The sequence below is a fragment of the Pantherophis guttatus genome, chromosome 7, assembly GCF_059756535.1.
Source record: "Pantherophis guttatus breed Tessera chromosome 7, ASM5975653v1, whole genome shotgun sequence".
Classification (NCBI taxonomy): Eukaryota; Metazoa; Chordata; class Lepidosauria; order Squamata; family Colubridae; genus Pantherophis; species Pantherophis guttatus.
Genome location: NC_142069.1, coordinates 1,741,320 through 1,765,860, shown reverse-complemented (window position 1 = coordinate 1,765,860; position 24,541 = coordinate 1,741,320). Strand labels below are relative to the sequence as shown.

Below are 24,541 nucleotides of genomic sequence, written 5' to 3'. Positions count from 1 at the left end.
TTAAAGAGGCTACTGGAGCTTCCTTGGTCCAGAAGCCAAAGAGATGTGAGATGCGGGCACCATCGGCCATCGAGAAAAAAAGGCCCATAGAAAATTCACCGAATTTTGTCCTTGACTCAGAAGATGGTCAAAAAAGTCAAGATGGAGTCATAAACTCCACTTGTCGGTTTTTTTCATTTACTGACTGTCATTGGGACCTGTAACTTGGCCTTTAAGCGGAGTGCTTAAATCTGGCCTGCGAGGCCAGCCTGAAAATATCAAACGACCTCCCTGGGGTGCCAAAACGCTCTGCCGGGGAGAGGGGGGGCTGCAACCCCTGTGTGACCCATTTTCAGCCTCCCTGAAAACATTTTTGGCCTCTGCCGTATTTGGCCGGCAATGTGCTTCTGGAGGCCGGAGACTGCTATGGAAAGAAAGCGTGGGAAAAAACGCATCTTTGAGCCTGTGTCAAAGGCCCGGCATGACCACCCCCACCCCCTCTTGGCCACTACCCTGCCCCTGCAGCCCTCCGAGGTCAAACATAATCCTAATGCATCCCTCAATGAAATCGACTTTGACACCTGTGCTCTAAAAGGATGCAAATGACCAGCTCTCTGCAAGGAGTCTCAATCCTTCCATTCCCCCACCCCTTCGGCCAGAACTGAGGAAGCTTCTTGGATGAGAAGCGAAACATCTTCAAAGAAAAACCCAGAAAGTCCAGTTGACAACCAGGGCCTGGAGGACTGAGAATCTCCATAGATATCATGCTAGGACCATGATGGCACGTGTACCACAGCTGGCACGCAAAGCCCTTTCTGAGGGGCACGTGAGCCATCCCCCGGCCCAGCTCCAGCGTGCCTCCTGCCGGCCAACTGAGTTTTGGGATGTGTGGGGAGGGAGGGGCACATGCAGGAGACGCACATGCATGTGTGTGTGGGGGGGGTGAGAGGGGATTGTGCATGCATGAGCAGCCCCCCCCCACAATGCATTATGGGTGCTGGCACACGCATGTGCTGCTGCACGCGCTTTTGGCCCACTGCAAGAAAAAGGTTAGCCATCCCTGTGCTACGACTTTCAGGGACCCGGTCCCAGAACCTTTAGTGAAGAGCCTTGGTAGTACAGTGGTCTAAGGCACCCTGTTATTAAGCTGGTTATTAACACAGCTGCCTGCAATTACTGCAGGGTTCGAATCTTGCCAAGGCTCAAGGTTGACTCAGCCTTCCATCCTTTCTAAGGTAGGTAAATTGAGGACCCAGTTTGTGGGGGCAATAAGCTGACTTTGTATAAAATATACAAAAGTATGAAGGCTATTGCTTAACGCACTGTAAGCCGCCCTGAGTCTCCGGAGAAGGGCGGCATATAAATAAAATAAAATTAAAAAAATAAAATAAAAAATAAAAAATAAAAAAAGGTCTGAAAGCTACAGGTGGACAGCCGGCCACTTCTGGGACTCACCTGGCACTTACATCTCAGGCAGGGCTCCGTGGGAGGCGTCCACTCTTCCCCGTGTTCGTGCCTGGCGGTTCCATTCGCACAACCTGCGTCGTGGAGGGAGGGAGGGAGGGAGGGAGGACTGAATGCGGGGAAGCCCACCCGGCAGTAGGAAAAGGCATTCAACACAGGCAGTCCTCGACTTACAACGGTTCGCTTAGTGGCCGTTCGAAGTTAAAACGGCACTGAAACAAAGGGACTTACGACTTATGACCGTTGCAGGATCACGTGATCAAAATTCGGTCGCTTGGCAACTGGCTCGTATTTATGACAGTCGCAAGTGTCCCTGGGTCACGTGATTCCCCTTCTGACGAGCAAAGTCAATGGGGAAGCCGGATTCGTTTAACAACCGTGCGGCTCACTTAACCACCGTAGTGATTCGCTTAACAACCGTGGCCAAGGAAAGTCGTACAATGGGACAAACTGTACAAACGTCTCGCTTAGCAACAGAAATGTTGGGCTCAATTGTGGTCGTAAGTCGAGGGGGAACCTTACCCTCAGGTGGGAAAGTACATTCGGTACCAGTACAAAGGGGGGGGGCGTGGGGGAGGGGCTAGGAGGAAGGCAGGATTGAGAGATTTTCATTTCTGAAAAGCCCCCCCCCCCAGCTGATGGAGACGCCTGTCTCTTTAAGAGCTGAGGACAGGGGACCACCTGGAAGAGGATGCAACACTTCCCAGAAGCCCCTTCTTTCTTAGAGCTGTGTTTCTGCAGCCTTGGCAATTTTAAGATGGGAGGACTTCAACTCCCAGAAGCCTTGAAGTCCTCCCGTCCTAAAGTCGCTGAGCTGGCTGGGGAATTCTGGGAGTTGAAGTCCGCCCATAGTAAAGTTGAGGAGCTGGCCAGGGATATCTGGATACCCTGTCTGCCTTCTTAGTCTGTATGCTTAGGGGAGGGGATTGTTATAAAGGATGAATAAAGGATGAAACCACCCCCCCATCTCAATTACTCAGGCCTGGAGCATAACTGCCCTTCACCCCGTCCCAGACCCACACATTGGGTGTCTCCGGCCTGTCATTCTTTCTCAGGTCAGCCTACCCTGTAGGGTTGTCGTTCTGGGCAAAAATGCTCCGTAGGCCACTTGGGTCCCGAGAGGAGAAATGGGAGAGAAATCTAACAGAGGCATGAGAGACTCACCCTGGCACCGGGGGCAACATTCTGCGGGCACCTTCTCTGGATTGGAACAGTCCAGCTCTGGGCAAGGAAACCGGGAGCAGAGAAGTTTTCCATCCTGTGGGAAAGGAAAGAGGAAATGAAGGAAGGAAGGAAGGAGGGAGAGAAAGAAAGAAAGAAAGAAAGAAAGAAAGAAAGAAAGAAAGACAAAGAGAAACAGAAAGGAAGGAAGGAAGGATGGAAGGAAGGAAGGAAAGAAAGAAAGAAACAGAGAAAGAGAAAGACAAACAGAGAAAGAGAAAGAAAGAGAGAGAGAGAAAGAGAAAGGGAAAGGGAAAGGGAGGAAGGATGGAAGGAAGGAGAGAAAGAAAAAGAGAGAGAAAGACAAAGAGAAACAGAGAAAGAGAAAGAAAGAAAGAGAGAGAGAGAAAGAAAAAGAGGAAGGAAGATGGAAGGAAGGAAAGAAGGAAGGAAAGAAAGAAAGAAAGAGAAAGAGAAAGAGAAAGAGAAACAGAGAAAGAAAGGAAGGAAGAAAGAAAGAAAGGAGAGAGAGAGAGAAAGGAAGGAAGGAAGGAGGGAAAGAAGGAAGGAAGGAAGGAAGGAAGGAAGGAAGGAAGGAAGGAAGGAAGGAAGGAAGGAAGGAAGGAAGGAAGGGTGAGATGTCTTATTTTGAGGAGTGCAATTAGAAATCCTTCATCAAACCCTTTATTTATTTCCTTAAATAATAAATAAATATTTATGCACCAAAAACATTTACATAGCTTACATCGAACTCTGGGCAGCTCCCAAGCAACGATTAAAACAACATCTATAATCAAACAACATCACAGATGCATCTATTTGGAATCATCAACATGATTATTTTCTTCTATGCTTAAGCCTAAATTGAATTTGGTTGATCCTGTTCACCTGATGAATTATTTTATACATTAAAAAAAAAACAAAAAAACAGGAGGAGCTCTGATTGCACCATCAAGGACGTCATGTTGAATTTTTTGACCACTCTGTGCAGGCGCTCCCAAGCATAGGAAAACTTACCCACAGAACCCGGAGGCGTCTGCATGTGCCCCACGCCCTACAGCTGCCCCCTTTTCCATTGCAAAGTTGCACAGCCCTGAAGCCCACCCCCCTTCCTCTCCCCTCCGGTCACTCACAGAACAGGAGCAGCGCTGGCATCCGTCGGCCGAGGTCGCCTCCTGCCCAGGTTCCACCGGGCGGCCATCCAGCTCACAAGCTGCAGAGGGATGAGATCGGAGAAGAAAAGGCCAACTTGGAGATAAAGTTTCTGATTGTCTCTCTGTGAGTGCGTGTCACCTGCAAAAATCTGGATGACCATTAGGTGGCAGAGAAGGGCTACAGAAACTTCCCTCTGTGGTCCTCTGAAGGGGGCTGAGATTCTTGGGACCAGGAATGCTGCCCAATGCTAGCCCATGGGGCAGGAGGATCCCTTCCTTCCCTTCTCTCTTCTTGGAAGATGGGGAAAGGCCAGGATGGGGACAGGCTGGCATGGAGAGACTCTTATCTATTAGGTCTCTAAGCATTGACCTGAACGTGATGGGACTTAATCAATGAATGAAACAATGATTGATCCAATCAATCAATGAGCCAATGAATGAATGAATAAATGATTGGACCAATGAATGAATGAATGAACGAACGATTGACTCAATGAATGAATGAATGGATGACTGATCCAATCAATCAATGAGGTACTGTACGATTGACATGATAAAAGAATAAATGATTGATTGTTTGAATGAATGAATGAATGAATGAATAACTGAGTCAATGAATGACTCAAAGAATCAATGATTGACCCAATCAATCAATGAGTCAATGAATGATTGACCTGATAAATGAATAAATGACTGAATCAATCAATCAATGAACGATTGACTCAATGAATTGACGAATGAATGAATCAAACAATGATTGACCCAATCAATCAATGAGAATCAATGATTGACATGATAAATGAATCAATGAATGATTGAAATAATGAATCAATCAATGAATGAATTCATCAACAGTTGCCCACCCACCATTTTTTAAAGCTCCAGACTGGGTTAAGAAAACACTTCCCCATATCCTGCTATGCTCAAACCAGTAGATAATGGGTTCTGTGTGCGAATTGCCCAAACCTGCCTATGGGAACACAAACGCAGCTTCAAACATCAGATTTGACACACAAACACAACTCCGCGGCTTTCCCACGTATTGCACAAAACCTCTTACCTTGACGGCAGTCGGGGCAGCACTGCCCAGGTGGCGTATAGCGGTCCTGGCACAAAAGCTGGGGGCATTCGGTCTCTTGGCACCGGACTGTGCCTGCCTGGCACCGTTGGAGAGATAAAAGAAGATTGATCTAGAGTGGCACCTGGACAGAAAGGAGGGGCTAAGGGCGCTCTTCCCTGGCATCACTGGGGGGGGGGGCACCCAGCTGCAGGACCGGCATTTCCAATTCTCACAGTGGGAACAATGTGTACATTTCCTAGCTGTGTGTTTCCTGGTCGTTGTGATTCCAAGCCTTGACTTTGGATCGTGCCTCGTGAACCTTTTCGTATCGTGGGTTTAATTCTGCCTGGTGGGTTTATCTTGTTTGGGGAACTTACAAGTACCTTACAAGTTACAAGTCTCCACTGGCCATTGCTCTTCGGACTAACCTTGGTCTGCTTTTGGCTGGATTTCATTGGGACAGTTCTGGGTTTTTGATGAAGGGAATTTCGAGCAGAGCAGAGCAACAGAGTTGATAAGGGACCTTGGAGGTCTTCTACTCCAGGGCTCTCCAACCTTGGCAACTTTAAGACTTGTGGACTTCAACTGCCGGAGTTCCTCAGCCAGCTTTGCAACTTCAACTCTGGCAGTTGAAGTCCACAAGTCTTAAAGTTGCCAAGGTTGGAGAGCCCTGTTCTAGTCCAACTTCTGGAGGCAAGGAGTTCCACCGGTTAATTGTTCTTACTGTCAGGGAATTCCTCCTTAGTTCTAAGTTGCTTCTCTCCTTGATTAGTTTCCATCCGTTGCTTCTTGTCCTGCCCTCAGGGGCTTTGGAGAATAGGTGGTGGAGGGATTTTTAGGGCAGTCCCTCAAATATCGGAAGACTGCTATTATGTCTCCCCTGGTCCTTTTTTCCATCAAACTAGACCTACCCAGTTCCTGCAACCGTTCATCGTATGTTTCAGCCTCCAGTCCCCTAATCCTCTTGGTTGCTCTTCTCTGCACTCTTTCTAGAGTCTCCACATCTTTTTTACACTGTGGTGACCAAAACTGGATGCAGGATTCCAAGTGTGGCCTTTCCAAGGAATTATAAAGTGGTATCAACACTTCAGGTGATCCTGATTCTATCCCTCTGTTGATGCAGCCTAGAACTGCGTTGGCTTTTTTGGCAGCTGCTGCACCCGGCTGGCTCATATCTAAATGGTTGTCCACTATTGCTGGGGAATAATAATAAAACCCACTAAATCTTCATTATGGATTAACAGAGTTGGAAGGGACCTTGTAGATCATCTAGTCCAGCCCTTTGCTCAAGCAGGAGATCCTGCACCATTTCTGACAAATGGCAGTCCAACCTCTTCTTGAAAGCCTCCAGGGATGAAGCTCCCACAACTTCCGAAGGCAAATTACATGTGTGGGTGCGTGCGAGTGAGTGGAACAGCACGGGACCTGCCCCCCCCCTCACCTCACAGGTGCAGTGGGTGCACGGATCCTCCAGGAAACCATCTCTGTCCTTCAGCAGGTGTCCCTTGTACCTGCAACCCCCACATTCGGGGCAACACCTGTCCTCAGGGGTGGCAGGATGCTGGCACAGCACGGGGGGACAATCCTCCACTTCACAAGTCACTCTGCCATCCTGGGTGGGTGCAAAGAGACCCCAATTTCATGAGAAGATTTTTTTGCTACCGTTTCTTGCCAAGGGAAGGGCACCATTTTTCCAAATCAGGAAGCTGGCATCCATACTGGCATGGCCGCCCACCTGCTCACCTCGCACTGGCATCTCCGACAAGGATCTGGCTTCCAGCTCTCGCCATCTTTCCTGCCGTCAGCACAGCCTGCAGGGAGGACAGGGGGGGAAGTGCACCTGTTGGATTTCTGCCTGCCGAGAAGCGGTCAAAGGGAGAAGGGCAATTGGGGGAAGGCAGGGCATGCAAGAGAAGAGGAAGTGTGGCTTTTGTGGATCGTGGCCCAAGACTTTGAGGTCAAAAACGTCAAGATGGTGGCCTCGGGCAGACCTGAGGCCGCCATCTTGACGTTTTTGACTTCTTCCAACTCTGTGGACAGTCCTGACTGGTGGAAATCCAGAAATCCACTCTGTAGATCACGCACTCTTGATTTCTAGGTTGATCTTGGCAAGAGCTGAAAGGGAAAAACGGCCACCATCCCATGCCCCCTGCTTCCCTGGGCCAGATTCCCTCAAAGGGCACTTGGCATGGTGAGTCTCGAACCCTGGGCATTTCCTCACCCTGGCAGGGCTGCAGTTGGCACTCGGCCTTGCCCTGCACGCACATGCAGGAGGTGCAGGGGTCTTGGTCCCAGGAAGCCCCCTCCTCATAGTGCCGTCCATCTGCAAAGCAGGTCGCTCGCCGACACTCGCATTGTTCAAGAGTCTTCACCCGGCCCAGCAGGTCGGAATTCTGTCGGGGGAGGGGTGTGTGGAGGGGTGGGGGGTGGGGGGGGGAAAGACAGAGTTGCAGAATCAGGATTGTACATCAACACACAATTGGGTCATCCCCCCCAGAACTAACTATTAAGGTGGTAAGGCTGCCTCTCTACTCTTTTGGGAACAGGTTTCTAGTCCTCGTGGTTACAGAACACAACTGTGTGCAAATTCCATGGATGGACCCTCGTAAAAACAGACAAAGGAGGACTATCAAAATCGTCCTCGCCAATTGCTTCGTGTTTAGTGATCCATGGCAAGTTTCCTTCAGCTCAGGGTGCCTGGGAGCAAAACAGCAGAATCACCAATAGAAGAGAATATTCAGGGTTGAGCTGTGGGGTCCTTGGTGGTCTCTGAGTTTGATGGTTTTCTTGGAGACATTTCATGACCCAACTAGGTAACATTGTCAGTGCCAAAAGGCAATGGGGTTTGGGGAAAGGAGGAGGAGGAGGAGGAGGAGGAGGAGGAGGAGGAGGAGGAGGAGGAGGAGGAGGAGGAGGAGGAGGAGGACAACAGAGGGGTTGTTGGTGGTCTCTGAGCTTCGTGGTTTTCATGGAGACATTTCATGACCCAACTAGGGAACGTCATCAGTACTAAAAGGAAGTGGGGTTCACTCTGTGCTTATATAGGCTTATACCCTTGTTGGAGGGTTTGTGGGCACGTTCTTGGTGGCTCTGATTAGGCTGTGGTTTACTCTTTGACTGGTTCTCTGACTTGGTAGTTCCTTGATTGGGTATGGTTTACTTGATTGTTGGTCTAGTATTAATCTTGGTGTTAATCTCTGTTTATCTGGTGTTGTTTGCGGGTGAAGAGCTGTTTCAGTCTTTCTGTTTCCTTTATAGCTTTTTGATTCTCTCTTTTGAATGGTGTGTAGATGTTGCTTATCTCTATGTGCCCGGTGATGACTGATTGGTCTGCGTGCCAGGCTTCTAGGAATTTTCTCAAGTTTTTGGACTTGGTTTGATCAAGGAATCATCAAGAACACTCACGCTGATAGGGCAAACCACTTGTACATAAACCAAGAGAAACCCCACTCCCTTCTAGCACTGATGATGTTCCCTAGTTTGGTCGTGAAATGTCTGCGAGAAACCAACCAAACTCAGAGACCCCCAAGGACTCCACAATCCTCCTCTTCCTCCTCCAGTCAGCAAACCCTACTCCCAAGTGGCCTCAACGACTCTCAAAGAGAGTGCGAATAACCAGATGACTGCAAGGAATATAAAGCCCTCCCTTCCCCACCATTCAGTCAGAACTGAAGAAGCTTCTTAGATGAGAAGCGAAATGTCTTCACGAAAAAAACCAAGGAAGTCCAATTGCCTTTTGAAAAAAGCATCTTTAGTCACCAGAGTTTGAAAACAGTTGGACTAAATTGTACTGAATCCAGGATCCCTTGGACTAAACCTTTCTTGGCCAAAGTTGTTGTGGTCTGCCACCGGCCTACGGAGCTGGCAGGAGAATCGGACAGTGAGGAGGCTGGGGAGGAACATGGGCCAGTCCTGGACTCTGGGGAAGGCTCGGGTGAGGGCTCTGTGTCGGAGGCAGGGAGGGGGCCAGGGCCATCTGGTAGTTATGTGCTGCCTCTGGAGCCTCTGGAATCTGACATCAGCGAGGCAGAAGAACAGTGTGAGCCTGTTCCCAGTGTGCGCATGCGCAGAGCTGCCAGAAGGCAAGAACAATTAAGGGAAAAAAGGGCGACTCGGGAGTAAGGCTTGGAGTTGATTGGTCCCTCCCATAAGACATAAAAAGAGGAGCAAATGGACGTGAGCCTTTGCAGGAAGCAATTAGTTCATATAGTCAAATCAAGCTCTGAGATGTCCTGTTTGACTCTGTGCTCCGTTCGGCCTTGCAAAACTAATTGGCAATTAGGTCTCTGATAGCGTTTCAAGGGAGATAAAGGTGGGTGCTTATCCACATTACCCTGAATGACTGTGTCAACTCGAGCAGACATCTGTCGGAATCTGCATGGGCTGTGAATGACCGTAATTCACAGCCGTTTCAATAAAAGAGTTTTTTTGGGATTAAACTTGTGATTTATGCTTTCTCAGGAAGCCGAGGTCAGAATAAAAGTAAGTCCTCTGAATGGCATTTCTATCTTGATGGGTCTTGCCCTCGGTACTAGAGGGATGGATTGCCAACCTGCTTTCCAGTCAGTCAGCTCTGTCTCCAGAACAACCATTAGAAGGAATTGGCTGGTACAGTACAGTCCTCACCTGTTCCTTCACCATATCCAGCATGGTTCCCAGTCCTTCCACCAGCTCCTCCAGTCTCTGGATCTGGTCTTCCAGGCTGGCCACGCCAGAGCGTGAAGATCCCAGGGGTGGCAAATCTGGTTGGCTGGGCTCTTGCTGGTAGCGGTGAGTTTCTGCCAGGGCTAACGGCCCAAAGGGTGGCAAGGACCCCAGATCCAGAGAAGATTCTTCTGGGAGATCAAGATACTGGTCCTCAGACAGACCGTAGGGCAGAGAGAAGAGGTCCAACTCTGTGGGTCAGCAACACAAGAGGTCAGAACTACCTGATACAGGTGAGGAGGAATCTCCATAAGTCCCCATCCCTCGTTTCCTGGGCCCATTAATGGGGTGGGTGTGTGTTTACTGGGGCACCTAATTCTTTCAGCAGGCCAGGCCAATGAAGATCAAGCATGGGCTGAAGATATGCAGTGGAATGTCCAGGATGGGATGTTGGTTGGCCATGCCATATTTTCTTTCAATTTTCCAGGGATGGACTGCTCAGGCCTTTCATGTTTAGGCTTTCTGCAGTAAATCTTTTATTTATTTCAGATTTTTATCCTGCTTTTATTGCTTTGGAAGTAACTCAAGCCAACGAGCATCCTTAATATTCTTTCCTTATCCTCTTTTCCCCACAGCAACAACCCTGTGATGTGGGCTGGGCTTAGAGAGAAGGAGTGGTTGAAAGTCACCCAGCCAGCTCTCATGCCTAAGGCGGGACTAGAACTCACCGCCTCCTGGTGATTGGTCCAAAGTCACCAGCCGGCTTTCATGCCTAAGGTGGAACTAGAACTCACCATCTTCTGGTGATTGGCTGAAAGTCACCCAGCTGGCTTTCATGGTTAAAATGGAGCTAGAACTCACCCTCTCCTGGTGATTGGTCCAAAGTCACCCAGCTGGCTTTCATGCCTAAGGAGGAACTAGAACTCACAGTCTCCTGGTGATTGGTCCAAAGTCACCAGCCGGCTTTCATGCCTAAGGAGGAACTAGAACTCACAGTCTCCTGGTGATTGGTCCAAAGTCACCCAGCTGACTTTCATGGTTAAGATGGAGCTAGAACTCACCCTCTCCTAGTGATTGGCCCAAAGTCACCCAGCTGGCTTTCATGCCTAAGGAGGAACTAGAACTCACCGTCTCCTGGTGATTGGCCCAAAGTCACCCAGCCGGCTTTCATGGTTAAGGCGGGACTAGAACTTGGAGCCTCCTGCTTTGTAAACCAGCACTAATCACCAGACCAAAGTGGCTCTTACGTTACCGAAACGAACTTCCTGAGAAACCGATTGAGCAAGCGTGCTGTTTGTCCGATGGAAAAATGTGTATTTGCACTTTTGCACATTTGCGAGGAGTCAGATGGAAGCGCCAAGGGCTGTGCAGCCAGAACCCCCCCCGCCCCGCCCCCCCGGCTTCTCCCAGACAGACGGCCTTTGCGCAATCTGAATCTAATTGATTTCAGCAGAACCAGGCCAAATTATGCAAACCACAACAAAGGGACCCCTTGTGCGAAAGTTGTTCCTACGCCTGATTTCTTTTGGATGCCTCGTTTTGTTTATTTCCAGCTCGGGATCCTGGATCTCAACCAGAAGATTCCGCCATCGAGGCTCACCCTCGGTGGTCCCCCGGGGGAGATGGGAAGGAATTGCTCTGGCAGAGAGACCTGGGCTGCTCCAGGGCCACAAAGCCCCCTCCCCACCACTCAACCCTTCCGCCTGGGCCACTGGCAGAGAGAGCGCTCTTCCCAGGCAGCCCCTTCATTGTGGGGAGGGCTGAGAAAAGGGGGGGGAGGAGGAGGAGAGATGGAGGAGAAGGAGAAAGAGAAAGAGGAGATGAAGGAAAGGAGAAGGGGGAAAGAGAAGAGGAAAGGAAGAAGACGACGATAGAGGAGGATGAGAAGGAGAAGGGATGGAGGTGAAGTAGAGGAAAAGTAGAGGGAGAAGGAAAGCCTTGGTGGCGCAGCAGACTAAAGTGCTGTTAACTAGCACCAGCTGCCTGCAATTACTGCGAGTTCAAATCTCACCAGGCTCAAGGTTGACTCAGCCTTCCATCCTTCCGAGGTAGGTAAAATGAGGACCCGGATTGTGGGGGCAATAAACTGACTTTGTATAAAAAAGAACACCGCTTGGGGGGGGGGGGCAAAAGCCCTACTAAGCAGGTATATACAAAAGTATGAAGGCTATTGCTTAACGCATTGTAAGCCGCCCTGCGTCTCCGGAGAAGGGCGGCATATAAATTGAACCAATAAATAAATAAATAAATAAAAGGAGGAGAAGAGATGGATGAGGAGAAGGAGGAAGGAAAGGAGAAGGGGAATATCTATCTCTTTGTCCGTCTGTCCGTCCATCCATCATCCCTCCCTCCCTCCCTCCCTCCATCCACCCACCCACCCATCATCCATCCATCCATTCATCCACCCATCCATATCTATCTATCTATCTATCTATCTATCTATCTATCTATCTATCTATCTATCTATCTATCTATCTATCTATCTATCTATCTATCTACCTACCTACCTACCTACCTACCTACCTACCTACCTACCTACCTACCTACCTACTCTATCTATCTATCTATCTATCTATCTATCTATCTATCTATCTATCTATCTATCTACCTACCTACCTACCTACCTACCTACCTACCTACCTACCTACCTACCTACCTACCTACTCTACCTACCTACCTACTCTATCTATCTATCTATCTATCTATCTATCTATCTATCTATCTATCTATCTATCTGTCGCTTCTTCCCCCCGTCCCTTCGCTCTCATCTATATATCTAGGAAATGCACCTACACCGAAATGCCACCCCACGGGAGTGTGAAGCCAGGAGAGAGAGCCCTTGTTGCTTGCCAGAATGATTGATATCCTTCCATATCCGGTCCAAATGTCCACTACTCAAATGTGGCTCAGAACTGGAGCAGCCCAAAATATTCCGCTGGCGTGCCCGTTCCAGAGGGCTCCCTTCCTCCTTCCCTCCCTGGCATCGTACCACCCTGGCACCAGTGGGGGTCTAGCCTGCCCCCCAACAGCTGTTGCCTCCTGTCTGGCGGGATCCCAGCCGAGGCCCACGGCTCTTAGCCGCCCCTGAGGGGGAACATCTGGCCCACAGCAGAGACGTCCGGGGGTCGGGTGGGAAGAAAACCTTTCCCACTGCTGGGACTCCTTTGATCTCTGCTTCTCAGCTGCCCCCTCTGACTTGGTCCCCTCCGGGTGACCCTCCCCAGCTCTGGGTCGGTGGGTGGCCGGGGAAGCGATCTTGCCGAACTGCAACACTAGGCAACTACCTACTCTCTCTCTCTCTCTCTCTCTCTCACACACACACACACACACACACACACACACCCTGCCAGCCCAGGGAATGCTGATATGTGCAATTTGGGTGGAGACCTTACCCGGCAGGTTCTCACAGTGCCAGGGGCGATGGGGGAAGCCATGGGGGGAGATCTCGGCCGTCTGCCAGGAGCCCTGCAAAATACATAAATAAATAAATAAAACAAGCATCATCGTCATAAATGTCTAATGGTTAAGGAATCAGGTTACAAACCAGGTGGTGGTGAGTTCTAGTCCTTCTTTAGACAAGAAAGCCAACTAGGTGACTTTGGGCCAATCACCAGGAGATGGGGAGTTCTAGTCCTGCCTTAGCCATGAAAGCCGGCTGGGTGACTTTGGGCCAATCACTGTCACTCAGCCCAGCCCACCTCATAGGGTTGTTGTTGTGGGGAGAATAGGAGGAGGAAGCAATATTAGTTAAAGCCAGAGGTCCTACACTATTTCAGACAAGGAGACTGTCCAGGGCCTCCTTAAAACCCTCCAGTATTGAAGCAGCCACAACTTCTGGTGGCAAGCTGTTCCACTGGTTAATTTGTACTCAAGAAGTTTCTCCTTAATTCTATGTTGCTTCTCTCCTTGATGAGTTTCCATCCACTGTTTCTTGTCCTGCCTTCAGGGGCTTTGGAAAATAAGTTGACCCCCTTTTCTTTGGGGCAGCCCCTCAAATATTGGAAGGCAGCTATTGTGTCTCCCCTGGTCCTTCTCTTCACTAGACTAGCCCGGCCCAGTTCCTGCAACCGTCCATCGTATGTTTGAGCCTCCAGTCCCCTCATCATCCTGGTTGCTCTTCTCTGCACTTTTTCTAGAGTCTCCACATCCTTTTTTGTAATGACCAAAAATGGACGGAGGTTTCCAGATGTGGCCTTACTAAGGTTTTATAAAGCAGTACTAATAGAATAGAATAGAATAGAATAGAATAGAATAGAATAGAATAGAATAGAATAGAATAGAATAGAATAACAAAGTTGGAAGGGACCTTGGAGGTCCTCTATTCCAACCCCCTGCTTAGGCAGGAAACCCTTCACCACTTCAGACAAATGGTTATCCAACATCTTCTTAAAACTTCCAGTGATGGACATTCACAACTTCTGGAGGCAAGGAGTTCCACTGAGGAATTGTTCTAACTGTCAGGAAATTTCTCCTTAGTTCTAAGTTGCTTCTCTCCTTCACATGATCTTGATTCTCTGCCTCTGTTTGTACAACCAAGGATTATATTATCTTTTTTGGCTGCTGCTGCACACGGCTGGCTCATGTTTAAGGGATCGTCCACTAAGACTCCAAGGTCCCTCTCGCAGTTCCTGTTCTGGAGCCCGTACTTCTACCTTTGGCTTTTCCTGCATAAGTGTAAAACTTTTGCTTTTCTCCGCATTAAATTTCATATTGTTGGATAGAGCCCATTGTTCAAGTCTGTCATGATCTTTTTGGATCCTGAGCTTGCCATTCACTTAACAACCGTGCCAATCAAGGTCGCAAAATGAGGCCAAACTCGCTTAACAAATGCCTCCCTTAACAACATAAATTTTGGGCTCAACTGTGGTTGTAAGCCGAGCTCTGCCTGTAGTTCTAACACAGTTCTAGAAATGTGAAAGAAAAGTTGGCATTAACCAAGTCCTGCCCCTGGCATGAAGGAACCCCAACCGGCCTGGCGAAATGGACTGAGGATTGGGGTTTAAGGGTAAGCACAAAGTGGGTTTGTTTGGGAATGTCTCTGGATGCAGGGCACAGCTAAGTGCCTCTTGGCTGGACTTACCAGGAACTTGCTAGATTCATCTCCGGCTAGGCTGGCGAAAGTGATTTGCAGGTCGAGGGGCAGCAGGAGGCTGAGCAGGTCTTCCCCACGGCCGTTCTCAAAGACGAAGGGTTCTTGGCAGTCCACGTAGAGGGAGATGCGCCGTGGCTCTAGGTTGAGGGCCAGCTGCGCCCAGCGGCCGTGGGCGAAAGGGGTGCTCCCGGGAAAGACCAGCGAGGCTGGTTCCATGTTATGCACTGCCCGGTACGCCAGCCGGAGCTGGTTCTCCTGGGTGCTGGATGCCAGCTGCAGGAGGGGGTGCCCGTCCCGCTTGGAGGCCGCCGGGGAGGCCAGGGAAATGAGGGTCCCCTCTGAGCCGGGGCTCTGGCGGGCCACGAAGTGGAAGCCGAGGGCAGCTTGCACCGTGGACAGCAGGTAGACGGAGTAGTCCCAGGGCAGGGTGAGGACGGGTACTCGCCGGCGGAACTTCCAGGCTGGGATGCCCGGATCGGGGCCCTTGATCTTGCTGATCCCTGGCACCGAGCGGCTGATGTTGAGCGCTTCCAGCAGATCAAGGACTGTAATGGAAGAGCAGGAGGGTTAGAGGCTGGATCGCATCTCCACGAGTCCCAGGGCTTGTTCTGCCCCAGCTACGGACCCCAAAGAACGCAGCACACGCAAAATCTGTACGAAACTTAATTTACTAAAATAACTCAGTCTTTTTCAAACAAAGGCTGTTAATAAACTTTCTTAACAGCCTACAGGAATTCTAAGATACAGTAATCACAATCTTACTAGGGTTGGCAGAAAGCCCAGAAGCAATTTTGCAGAGAATCCAAACATGAAGGAGAGTGAACTAAAGTTGTTCCCTACAGCTTGCTGCAATCGGCCTTCCTCCTTAAATAGGCTAAGGGAGTGGCCAATTAGCCCCAAGCCTTACTCTCGAGGAGACCTCCTCCTGAGGAGCCACTCCTGCCTTTTGGCAGCTCTGCGCGCCTGTGCATTGAGAAGAGGCTCCTCCTCTTCCTCCTCTTCACTTATGGGAGCTTCTGGAGGTTCTGAAGGCCCTGGCTGAATCCCCACCTCTGGCACCACATCTTCTCCAGCCTCCTCGCTGTCCGACTCGAGCACCAGCTGCACAGACTCCTGGAGCAGCACCATACCAGCCTCCTCGCTGTTGGAATCAGCTACAATCCGCACAGGCCGCTGACGGGCCACAACAGGGCTGGAAGCTCAGGAGAGAATTTTTTTTGGGGGGGGGGAGTTGGAGTTTAGCCCCTGGGAAGTTTACAGACTATCCTATTGTGTTTGCTTAGATATAATATGTAATAATATGTTGAGGAGCCATCTCACCCCAATGGGATTAGCTTGCCCCACTTGCGCCAGCAGAAGAGGCCTCGCAGGGAGCCCGTTCTTTAAGGAGTTCTGGTGGGTGGGGTCCAGGAGAAGGGCCTTTTCGGCTGTGGCCCCTGCCCCGTGGAACATGGCTCCCATGCTTTTGGCCTTCTGGAAGGGGATTAAACTTGGCTTTGCTGGTTGGCTTCAGACGCCAAGTAAACAATGCCCTAATCGAGGAACTGTCAGGACTACTCCTACCAACAGTGACAGGGTAAGTCTCTAGAATATAAACAGAGGGCAAACTCCATACTGGTGTTGTTACCTTGTTGGGTCATGAAATGTTGGCAAGAAAGCAACTAAACTCAGAGTGCCCCAAGGAATCCACATCCCTCCTCCTCCTCCTCCTCCTCCTCCTCCCAGGGCTGTCTTAACAGCATTATGGGCCCTGGGCAAAGCAGTGTACTGCGGCCTCTACGACAACTACTCACAGGAATAAAAATGTAAATGGTCGATAAAATTAAAACATAAATTTGCATGTTAGTATTAATAAAGAAATGCGGTAAAATGTAATAAAATACATTGCTGTATTTATATGATACAAGGTGCATTGAAGGGTTAATATACACAGATTAGTATGGGGACCCTATGCTTATGCGCCCATGCATTAAGGCAGCCCTGCCACCTCCCCCGCTCCTCCTCTTTTCTGCAAATCCTCCTCCCTTCTAGCACTGATGATGTTCCCTAGCTGGGTCATGAAATGTCTGCAAGAAAACAACCAAGCTCAGAGAGCACCAAGGACCCCCACAGTCCCATCTAAGGAACCTACATTCCTCCTCCTCCTCCTCCTCCTTGCAAACCCCACAACCTCCCAGGCCCAGCCCTGTTAATGTTCCCTAGTTGGGTCATGAAACGGCTGCAAGGAAATCACCCAGCTCAGAGAGCACCAAGGACCCCCACAGCCCCACCCTGAGTCCCCTTCCCTTGATTTGGATCCAATGGGAGGGTTGAGAAATGTCCCCACCCCAGGGGTGAAATGCTCCCGGTTTGGACCGGATCGCCTGAACCGGTAGTGATGGAGGTGGATGGTTCGGAGAATCGGTAGCAAAAATCCCTGCCCCACCCCTCCCCATGCCCAGCTGAGCCGCACAATCATCAGAGGCTTTTTCTTTTAATTTTTAAAAGCATTTTTTCTACAACCTCTTCGGCCGAAAAAAAATGCTTTTAAAAGTAAAAAAGCCTCTGATGATCGCGCGGCTCAGCTGGGATCGTCAAAGGGATCGTCAGCTGATGATCCCAGCTGAGTTGCCTGATCGGCAGAGGCTTTTTTTCTTTTAAAAGCCTCTGACGATCCCAGCTGAGTTGCCTAATCAGCAGAGGCTTTTAAAAGAAAAAAAAAGCTTCTGCCGATCAGGCAACTCAGCTGGGATCATCAGAGCTTTTTGAAAGCATTTCTTTACAACCTCTTCGCCGAAGAGATTGTAGAAAAAATGGTTTTAACAGAAAAAAAAAATTGGCCACGCCCACCGTTACATTACCCCCCCACCAAGCCACACCCACAGAACCGGTAGTAACAAATTTTAGATTTCACCACTGCCCCACACATATGCAATTGAACCTGGAGCCATCCTGACAGGCGCTTTCCTGAAACTGCACAAAGGCACAGTTCCCATTTTACTACATAGCCAGCATCCAAGTTAACATACACAAGGAAAGCACAAAGATTGGGCAAGGATCTTGTGAGTCTCACATCTCACACCAGAAAGCACAACTGGGCCAGGTTGTCTCCATATCAAAGTTTTCTTAGATGGCTCCTTAATGAAGGGAGTTTGCAGGGTTAACACCAGTGGTGGGCTGTTGCTGGTTCAGACCGGTTCGGGCGAAGCGGTAGTTGCAACCCTTGGCGCTATTCCGTCCTATACTGCCGTGTTTTTGAAGCCGCGTGCATGCACGATCACATGATACAACAAGATATAGATTTAAAACCTGAACTGTTCCTATTGGGTATCTTACCAGAGAAATTTAGTGAAGAAAATATATATTTGATTGTATGTGTGATAACTGCAGCGAGGATAGTATTTGCGCAAAGATGGAAAGCAGAGAAAATCCCTACAGAGGAAGAAATAATTAAGAAAATATTGGATTGTGCAGAAATGAATAGATTGACTTTGACACTTAAAGAAAGAGAGGAATCGGAATATTTTTCAGATTTGGGGGCAATTTTATTATTGGTTGGAGAAGAGATATATGTAGAGTAATATTGTAAAGAAAGAGGGGAGAAATGTTATAACAAACGAAATGATAAATATTAAGATATGAGAAATAATTGAGGAGGGGGGAGAAGACACAAAAGATGCACTCAGATGATGCACTGATGGATCGATTATGTATTGTATGTTTGTTTGCCTATAAAAATAAAAAACTTTTTTTTAAAAAAGAATAAAACATGGGTTAAAAACAACCCACATTAAAACTTGTTCGAGCACAGAACTAATTAAAACTCTGCAAAACAAGAAAGGGGGATGGGTGGGTGGGCTTATTCCTCCAGGAGGAACTCCCATTACAAGGTGATCCTCAACTTACGACGCCCATTGAGTCTAAAATTTACGTCGCTAAGCGAGAAAGTTGTCAAGTGAATTTCCCCCTCCCTCCCATTCTACAATCTTTCTTGCCACGGTTATTAAGTGAATCACTGCAGCCGGACGCTGCAGCCATCGTAAGTCCATGCCAGTTGGCCAAGCATCTAAATTTTGATACTATGGGGGATACTACAATGGTCACAAGTGTGTAAAACAGTTCTGGGCAGGGGTGAAATGCTCCCGGTTGGTAGTGAAGGCTGTGGGTGGTTTGGAGAACTGGTAGCAAAAATCCCTGCCCGCACCCCATGCCCAGCTGAGCCACGCGATCATCAGAGGCTTTTAAAAAAAATTTTAAAAGCATTTTTTCTACAACCTCTTCGGCCGAAAAAATGCTTTTAAAAGTTAAAAAGAAGCCTCTGATGATCTCGCGGCTCAGCTGGGATCATCAGAGGCTTTTAAAAGCATTTTTTCTACAACCTCTTCGGCCGAAAAAATGCTTTTAAAAGTAAAAAAAAAGCTCTGACGATCAGGCAACTCAGCTAGGATCGTCAGAGGCTTTTAAAAGCATTTTTTTCTATAACCTCTTCGGCCAAAGAGATTGTAGGAAAAAAATGCTTTTAAAAGCCTCTGATGATCCCAGCTGAGTTGCCTGATCGTCAGAGGATTTTAAAAGCATTTTTTTACAACCTCTTCAGCCAAAGAGGTTGCAGAAAAAATGGTTTTAAAAGTAAAAAAAAAAAAAAAGTTGGTCACGCCCACTCAGTCACATTACCCCCCCTCTCCCCCACCAAGCCACGCCCACAGAACCGGTGGTAACAAATTTTACATTTCACCCCTGGTTCTAGGTCACTTTTTCCCAATGACGTTCTAACTTTAAAATGGTCGCTAATTTTTTTTTTTCAACTTCAAACTAAACGAACGGTTGTAAATCGAAGACTACCTTATATTCTCAGGACAAGGCCTGACCCCTAATCCTCAGCATCCGTGAAGAATGCTAAAAATATTCTTTTTTTTAAAAAAAGTGTTGTGAAAAGTCAACAAAATTGACCAGCCGTTCAGCGAGCCGAGAAAAGGCGGAAACATTTTTGTCTGGTCTCCTCGGACACAAAAGTGGACATTGTGAAGGGCAGGAGGAGAAGGCAGCTTCGGACGAGATTTATTGAAGAAACAGATTTTCTCTGGATGATGAAATGACACCTCAAAGTTTCAAAAGAAGTTGCTGGATGAAAAGTTGTGGTTTTTGGTTTTTTTTGAGAAATCCCGGTGGGCCCGTCAAACGCCAGGAGAGCAAATATTGTCCTTGTCTGCTACAAGGAGGATCAGATAAATTACCCAGCAGTCAGTGTGGCATCAACATCTGGGAGTAATTTTCCACAAATTGTCAAGAGGCCAAGAGTGTTAGCACAGGACAAAGCCATGTCCTAGGACCGTGTTGGCGAACTGGCACGTGGAGCCATATCTGTGGGCACATGAGCATTGCCCTAATTCAGCTTCAGTGCGCGTGTGCGTGCCGGCCAGCTAATTTTCGGGCCTTCCAGGCCCACCGGAAATCGGGAAACGGGCTGTTAATGGCCTCCGGAGGGCCACGGGGGTGGGGTGGGGAGTGAGGAAGGCTGTATTAACCCTCCCCAGGCTCCAAGAAAGTCTCTGGAGCCTGGGGAGGGCGAAAAATGGGCCTACTGGGCCCATCATGCCATCACATGCCAAAAGCAGGGGGAGCGCAGGGGATCGCGCATGAATGCGTGGGGTGGGGCGCATTTAATTATGGATGCGGGCATGTGTGCGCCCAATTCCCACACGCTCTCCTTGCTTTTGGCACGCGACAGCAAAAAGGTTAGCCATCACTGTCCTAGGAAGCAAAAGTCAACATTGGCTTGGCCAAGAAAAAAAAAAAGATCGACTTAGTTTGCTTTTCCTTATTGTTCAACGGGAGGAAGTTCTTAGTAGATTGTGGGAATGCTGTCGACATAATATATCTTGATTTCATTGGCAAGGGCTTATTCAGGTTACAGGCAGTCTTCAATTTACAAATATTTTTTTGCAAACAAAGAAAAACATTCGTACAGTGAGCATTCAAAGTTACAACGGCATGGGAAAAAGTGAGTTAGGACCATTTTTCACACTTATGACCGTTGCCACATCCCCAGGGTCATGTGATTTATTTTCAGATGCTTGACCACTGGTTCATATTTATGACGGTTGCAGCATCCTGCGGTCACCTGATCCCCTTTTGCGACCTTCTGACAAACAAAGTCAAGGGGGAAACCAGATTCACTTAGCAACCGTATTACTCATTTAACAACCGCAGTGGTCCACTGAACCAATGCAGTAAGAAAATTGTCAGAAAACTGGACAACATTCACTTAACAAATTTCTCACTTAGCAACAGAAAGTTTGGGGTCAATTGTGGTCGTATGTCGAGGTCTATCTATAGAACTGCTGTAGACCACGGGTGAAATCCAGCAGGTTCTAGAGAACCGGTAGCGGAAATTTTGAGCAGTTCGGGGAACCGGCAAATACCACCTCTGGCTGGCCCCAGAGTGGGGAGGGAATGGAGATTTTGCAGTATCCTTCCCCTGCCAAGCCTACCAAGCCACACCCACCAAGCCACGCCCACAGAACCAGTAGTAAAAAAAATTGGCTTTCACTACTGCTGTAGACATAATACTGTATATCTTGATTTCATTGGCAGGGACATTTACACCGTTAGGCAGTTGGACTCTGGCAAAGTAAATCATGATATTTGGATTAGCAAACTGGTTAAGTGTGGTTTGGATGAGAGGATGAATAAGTGGGCTTGTAACTGACTCAAAAACCATATTCAGTAAGTTGTCATCAATATCCAGATAAACCTTTTACTTGCAAAAGTTCGTTTAGTGTTCCAAGTTACAATGGCACTGAAAAAAGTGACTTATGATCATTTTTCACACTTACGACTGTTGCCAACCTCCCCATGGTCACGTGATCGAAATTCGGATGCTCGGCAACTGGCTCATATTTATGACGGTTGCACTGTCCCGGGGTCACATGATCCCCTTGAGCGATCCCTCCCCCCGACAAGCAAAGTCAAGGGGGAAGCCGGATTCACTTAACAACTGTGTGACTAACTTAACAACGGCAGTGATTCGCGTAACAACGCTGACAAGCCAGGTTGTAAAATGGGGCAAAACTCACAATACCTGTCTCGCTTAGCAACAGAAATGTTGTGCGTTGTAAGTCAACCCTAACCCTGACTTCCTTACTTTGACTGGAAGGTCCTTTCCTACACAGGGTTTGGCTGGATGACCTCAAGGGCCTCTTCCAACATTAGGGGTCAAAAGTCAAGACCCTTGAGCTAAGCAACCTCCCTAAAGAGGACCTCTCCACACCCAAGAGATGGGTCAGAAACAGGGCTATCAGGCGCCTCCTGATCACTGGCTTACAAGGCTGCGACCTTCCCTCTTGGAACGGACCATTGGAGCCTCCACAGCCCGCGGCAGTCTATCTGAAGACCCTCCACCCCGAAGCCCTATCTCCATGGAACAAGCTGGGCTCAAGCTGAGCGTAAAGCAACCCAAACCAAGTGGGGTGGGCTGCAGGCGTGGGGGATTCCTCCTGCCCTCCCGACAGACCCCCCCCTCCCCTGCCAGTCTCCGTGGCCCACAACCCCCAAAGTCCTGGCGCCAGGGGTGAAATCCAGCAGGTTCTGACAGGTTCTGGAGAACCGGTAGAGGAAAATTTGAGCAGTTCGGAGAACCGGCGAATATCACCTCTGGCTGGCCCCCGAGTGAGGTGGGAATGGAGATTTTGCAATATCCTTCCCCTGGAGTGGGGCGGGAATGGAGATTTTGCAGTATCCTTCTCCTGCCATGCCCACCAAGCCCCCCATGCCACGCCTACAGAACTGGTAGTAAAAAAATCTGGATGTCACCGCTGCCCGGCGCTCACCGTCGTCTCCGAAGTCGCGGCGCTCCGAGTGGGTCCCGGCGGTGGTCTCGGCGCCCGTCCAGGGTCCCTGCAGGGCCAGCGCCGCCCAGGGCAGCGCCAACAGCTGCCAGCAGCCCCGCATGATGCCCACCCAGGGATGCCCGCTCTGCTCCGGCGCTCCGCTCGCCGGGATGGCTGGTCTGCCTCGTCCAGGGGGCGGTCTCGGAGGGAGACCCCGGCGCCCCCCTGGCTGCCAGGAGAGGGGTGGGCGGGCGAGGCGAGCCCAGGCGGGAGGAGCGAAGTCCCGGGACGGATCGCGGGGGAAGGGGCGGGCGGGGAGGCGCGCAGAGGGGCTGAAACGGGGGCTGGCTCATGCCCCCTGCCCCTCCCGGGATCCCCCTCCCCATAAGCAGGTGAGGGGGGGGTCTCTCTCTTTCCCGAAGAGAAGTCTTTGCAAGCTGCCGTTCCAGCTCGCTTGCCCTCCCTCTGCCCAGTTGCCCCCTCCCACCCAATTTGGTTGATGGGGCGCCCCGACGCCTCTTTGGGGGTCTTCCGACGCTCCCTCGGACCCCGCTTGGGCTCTTCGGCCAAAGGGGATGTGGCGGCGCGGTTGAGCCCCAGAGGGGGAAAGGTGGGGAGGCCCGTTCCCCGAAGCCCCCTGGGGATACACGCCCCGCCCCTCCGTCTGCTGCTGCCGCCGCCACCTGTCCTGCAGGTGAGGGCTTCACCTGTTCCCCCGGACCTCACCTGGCGAGGGAGGCGAGAAGGGAGAGAAAGATGCCCAGGAAAGAAAGGCTTTAGCGACATCTGCTGGCCGAACGGCGGCAAGACACTTAGCTAGGCGCGGCTCCGCATCAGGAGGGTTAATTGAAACCAGCTGTTATTCAGAACACCAGAAAATGTAAAAAAAATCAAATCAAATCTGGGAAAACACAGGATAGGCTTGGCCCGTCCCTAATTAAGAGGAACCCTGTTGTAAGCTGCACCAGAAATACACACTTTGCAGGGTCCTGTATATGCAAAACCTAAAAATCAGCTATGTATCCCTGTACCTTGTTCTTCGTTTGGGGGGGGTCTTTGATTGGAGGAGTTCCACAACCCATGCTACAGATTCCACATGCCTAAGCATGCCAGGCTGTGAATTTAAGGGAGTTCTAGTCCTGGGCTGGCTGATCTTGGGTGAATCATCAGGAGATGGTGAGTTCTAGTTCTGCCTTGGGCCTGAAAGCCAATTGAATGATTGTGGACCAATCGCCAGGAGACTGTGACTTCTAGTCCGGCTTTAGATATGAAAGTTGGCTGGGTAATTGTGGACTAATCGCCAGGAGACTGTGAGTTCTAGTCCTGCCCTTAGATATGAAAGCCGGCTGGGTGACTGTGGACCAATTGCCAGGAGACTGTGAGTTCTAGTCCGGCCTTACATATGAAAGCCGGCTGGGTGACTTTGAGCCAATCACCAGAAGATGGTGAGTTCTAGTCCTGCCCTTAGATATGAAAGTTGGCTGGGTGATTGTGGACCAATTGCCAGGAGACTGTGAGTTCTAGTCCGGCCTTAGATATGAAAGCCGGCTGGGTGACTTTGAGCCAATCACCAGGAGATGGTGAGTTCTAGTCCTGCCCTTAGATATGAAAGTTGGTTGGGTGACTTTGGACCAATAGCTAGGAGATGGTGAGTTCTAATCTTGCCTTAGGCGTGGAAACCAGCTGGGTGACTTTGGAACAGTCTCTCTCTCTCAGGCCAAACTACCTCACAGGGTTGTTGTTGTGGAAAATATAGGAGTACTTAGAATAGCAGAGTTGGAAGGGACCTTGTAGATCATCTAGTCCACCCTGCAGGCGTTTCCAGTGGATGGTTCTTGGCCCCGGGGTTTCTCAAGGACTGCATTCACATGAAGTTCTTCTCCTGGTCTGCGTGGGAGGTGGGACTGAAGGTTCTCCAGATCTTCTCATTCCGCCTCCAGAATTTCAGAGGCATCTTCAGCTGGAAGGGTCCTGGTGAAGCATGAAGGGGGCCAGCTGGACTCTCTCAACCTAATCTAATTTCCCTGCATTTTTTTGTCCAAAGGAAGTGGAAATTCCTGGAGGATTTTAACTGAAGGCACCCCCCCCACACACACAAGTGACCAGCTCAGAGAGGGGGAAGTTTAGGACTTCATTGGGGCTGATTTGTCTCCAAGACTGTTATGTGCCTGTGAGGTCT

The 24,541-nt window shown here is 49.5% G+C and overlaps 1 protein-coding gene across 2 annotated transcripts in view; it reads right to left on the bottom strand.

Annotated features, from left to right (window-relative positions):
• The window catches only part of KCP (kielin cysteine rich BMP regulator), a 63,318-nt gene extending 40,193 nt beyond the window's left edge, over positions 1-23,125 (bottom strand). For both annotated transcript variants that reach the window (XM_087874369.1, XM_087874370.1), the window contains exons 1-11: positions 22,363-23,125; positions 14,543-15,099; positions 12,855-12,927; positions 9,445-9,713; positions 7,040-7,211; positions 6,562-6,629; positions 6,260-6,430; positions 4,819-4,915; positions 3,738-3,817; positions 2,608-2,701; positions 1,435-1,517 (exon numbers count right to left, since the gene is read on the bottom strand). In XM_087874369.1, coding sequence (XP_087730495.1) covers positions 1,435-1,517; positions 2,608-2,701; positions 3,738-3,817; positions 4,819-4,915; positions 6,260-6,430; positions 6,562-6,629; positions 7,040-7,211; positions 9,445-9,713; positions 12,855-12,927; positions 14,543-15,099; positions 22,363-22,483 — 1,785 coding nt within the window. In that variant the 5' untranslated portion in view covers positions 22,484-23,125. The remainder of the gene's footprint in view (positions 1-1,434; positions 1,518-2,607; positions 2,702-3,737; positions 3,818-4,818; positions 4,916-6,259; positions 6,431-6,561; positions 6,630-7,039; positions 7,212-9,444; positions 9,714-12,854; positions 12,928-14,542; positions 15,100-22,362) is intronic.
• Between the last annotated feature and the right edge of the window lie 1,416 nt (positions 23,126-24,541).